The sequence below is a fragment of the Rutidosis leptorrhynchoides genome, chromosome 8 (genome assembly GCF_046630445.1).
Source record: "Rutidosis leptorrhynchoides isolate AG116_Rl617_1_P2 chromosome 8, CSIRO_AGI_Rlap_v1, whole genome shotgun sequence".
NCBI lineage: Eukaryota > Viridiplantae > Streptophyta > Magnoliopsida > Asterales > Asteraceae > Rutidosis > Rutidosis leptorrhynchoides.
Genome location: NC_092340.1, coordinates 4,938,614 through 4,942,240, shown reverse-complemented (window position 1 = coordinate 4,942,240; position 3,627 = coordinate 4,938,614). Strand labels below are relative to the sequence as shown.

The window sequence follows — 3,627 nt, the reverse complement described above, 5'->3', positions numbered from 1 at the left end:
TAATCGAGTATCTTCTGAACGTATATTCACAACTATATAAAAATTCAACCAAACTATACTCATACCAATTTATTATCAAAACCACACCTCATAAGTTTTTTAACGGTAAATATTTATGTGTATCCAACATTACTAGTACATTACCTCTCCATATTCATTTCTTAAAATTAAATAAACAACCGTATTTCTTAGAATATATTAATTAATTGTCATACGTGTCTCTCATAAAAAACAGGAAGCTTTTTAAAAGCCACTTGTAATACACAAACATAAAATTAAAATATTTCACATTATATTTCTCCATTTCTATACGGAACCGTGATCAAAAACAAGAATCAATCCAATTTCACTTTTCGATCAAATTCACGAAACCCCTCTTAAACTTCCCTCTTTCTTCACTCTAAAAATCAAACCTTTTATTTTTCATTTACATTTAAATTTAAATTTCTTCCGGCGACAATGTCGTCCGGCTTTTCCGGTGGGTATCCAGATTTCTTCAATATAAACAACGGCAGTGTAAACAACGTTGCCGGAAGATCTATACCCATGATGAGTATGAACAACAGTATTTATAGAAATAATTACCGGTCGCCGTTAGCTAGTATTCTCTCCGATACACGATCTGATTTGATCGGAAAACGATCGTTAGCTGAATTTCAACAGCAGCAACATCTCCGGCAACAAGCTTCCGTTTATTTACGAAACGTGAAACCACGTGGTTATAACCATCAGCCGGATCTTTTACCCTCGCCGGAAGTTTCTTCATTTTCTAATATATCTTCATCATTGTCCTCGGTTTCACGATACGGTAACGGTAATTACAACGGCGGGGTGAGTACTTATCAGACTAACGGCGTTAAGCAAGAACCGTTAACTAATCAAGAAACAGATAGAAAGATGTTGAATCGGTTACACGAGCTTGAAAAAGAGTTATTATTAGACGATGACGAAGTAGCAGAAAACGATGCCGTTTCGGTGGTAACTCAAACCGAGTGGTCCGAAACGATTCAAAAGTTATTAAACCCGGTTCACCTACAAAAACCGGAAAATGATAATAACATTTTTACGCCTTCTCCAACGACGTCGTCTTCGTCATCATGTGCCTCTTCTTCGACAATAGTTTCAGCTAAACAGTTAATATCTGAAGCGGCAGAAGCAATAGCAGATGGAAAGTTAGATGCTGTGTTGGAGTTACTCACGCGCCTTAACCAAGTTTCTAACGCGCGTGGGACTCCTGAACAAAGGGTAGCTTGTTACTTGGCGTCTGCTTTACGTATGAGAGTGCGCGTGAGTTCCACCGCCACTGCTGATGCTGAAAAATCATCTTCAGCTACAGATTTATACAAGAAAGAGCATATTATGTCTACGCAACTGATGTACGACAAATCACCGTGTTTTAAGCTAGCTTTCATGGGGGCTAATAATGTGATCATGCAAACGGTCTCGGATTCGGATCGACCCGATAGAAATGGAAAAATTCATGTTGTGGATTTTGATATAGGACATGGGTTGCAATATGTGTACTTGATTCATGAGATTGCAGCTGTGGCACGTAAAGGTGATTATGGGGTACCGATTATTTCCTTAAAGTTAACGACTTTTAAAGATTTTGGTAATGGGGGTGCGGAAAGATTGAAGCTTGTGGGTGATGGGTTAAAAATGCTAGCTAAAAAATTGGGAGTTTTGTTTGATTTTAACATTTTGGAGTTTAAGTTAATTGTGATTAGTAGAGATGGTTTAGCAGTTGAAAACGGTGACCTTTTGGCTGTAAATTTCGCTTTCAAGTTGAATAAATTGCCGGATGAAAGTGTGACAACGGACAATTTAAGAGACGAGGTTCTCCGGCGTGTTAAAGGGTTGTCACCGGCTGTGGTGACGGTTGCTGAGCAAGAGTTGAATGGTAATACAGCATCGTTAACGGCGCGTGTAAACGACGTGTTTAGTTATTATACTACTTTTTTGGACTCGTGTGATGCGACGATTCCTAGGGATAACTCTGACCGAGTCAAGATTGAGGAGGGACTGAGTCGGAGAATTGTTAACTCGGTTGCGTGCGAAGGGAGAGATCGCGTTGAAAGATGCGAAGTGTTTGGCAAATGGCGGGCCCGGTTGAAGATGGCTGGGTTTGTGTCCAAACCGGTGAGTCAACTCACTGTTGATTCGTTAAGTTCAAAGCTGAACTCGGGGGCACGTGGCAACCCGGGATTTACCGTCAAGGAAGATAGTGGTGGAATTAGCTTTGGGTGGTTGGGACGGACTATTACAGTCGTTTCTGCATGGTGTTAGATTAATTAATTAATTATTAATTATGTATAAAAAATAATTAGTATTATATTATGGTTGTTGTTTTGTTAATTGTTTGTATAAGATGTGTAATCCCACCTAACAAAAACAAATAAACGTGGCGTTTGAATGTGGGGTCGATTAGTATGCAAAAATTTGGGATCTACAAAGGCGGGAATATACATATCAAGTTCGTTCTATTTCGGTTGGTTTAACCAAACCGAATAAAAGTTTGATGCTTTAAAAATTTAGAAATTTTATCAATAGTTCAAAAGATATCATGTAAAATTTCCAACTAGTTAGGCTAACTTTCAAATACGTTCACATATAGTACGTTTGTTAGGTTAATAACCAAAGAAGTCAATTTCATACATTTTTGTGAAAATTAATAATTTTGTGCGATGTAAATCATATGCTTCTTAAAAAAACAATCTACTAGGCAGCTACTAAGAAACTAATGATATGTTTTGTTTCTATTTCTTATTTATTTATTTATTAATGTATTTATAATTTACCAGAAGGTGATATTTTTAACACAATTTGTAATTTAACAATAAACAAAAAAATAAATAAAGAATCATATGTATTGCATTCTACAAGGAATAACCTCTTTAGTTCTTTTAATAATCAAATAAAATAAATAGGGGTTTGTGGAGTTGTGGGGTGTTAGGGTTGTTAGGCATGACCCTTTTTAATGGCTTGTATTGTATGCTTTCAATTCTTATGTGTCAATAAAGGGCTCCACTTTGGTATGTTTTCTAACAAAGTTTGTGCCTTTGTGGTCACAAAGATCGTATATATAAATATTTGTATTTGTATATATAAATATGTAGTGAATCTTGTTAAACCAAAAGGTTTCAAGGGTAACGAAAATGAATTAAACAATTGAAATGTTGATATATTTCGCTTTAAATATAACACACACACACACACACACACACACACACACACACACATATATATATATATATATATATATATATATATATATATATATATATATATATATATATATATAAAACAAAAAAGTTTAAACTGACTTGTCATCATCTAATTAAAAGTTATTTAAGAATGTTATATATATGAAACATTTCAACACTCAACATGCATTAATAAGCGTACGCAAGGAGATCCCTATTATTAGTAAACAAAACGATCCGGAAATTTCCGACCAAATTTAAACTTAATCTGTATATGGTTTCGACACGATAAGCAAAGTCTGTAATGTTGAGTCTCAAAAAGTCTAAACTGTTTCATTTATTCAATTAACCTTTGACTATTTTCGACGATTCACGAACCATTACTTGAAAATAAATAGATACATATATATATATATATATATAT

The 3,627-nt window shown here is 34.9% G+C and overlaps 1 protein-coding gene across 1 annotated transcript; it reads left to right on the top strand.

The window, feature by feature from the left end:
• Positions 1 to 286: 286 nt before the first annotated feature.
• Positions 287 to 2,528, top strand: LOC139861961 (scarecrow-like protein 8). The gene has a single exon (XM_071850493.1). The coding sequence runs from the start codon at positions 460 to 462 to the stop codon at positions 2,284 to 2,286; it is 1,827 nt and encodes a 608-aa protein (XP_071706594.1). The 5' UTR covers positions 287 to 459; the 3' UTR covers positions 2,287 to 2,528.
• The last annotated feature ends 1,099 nt before the right edge of the window (positions 2,529 to 3,627 follow it).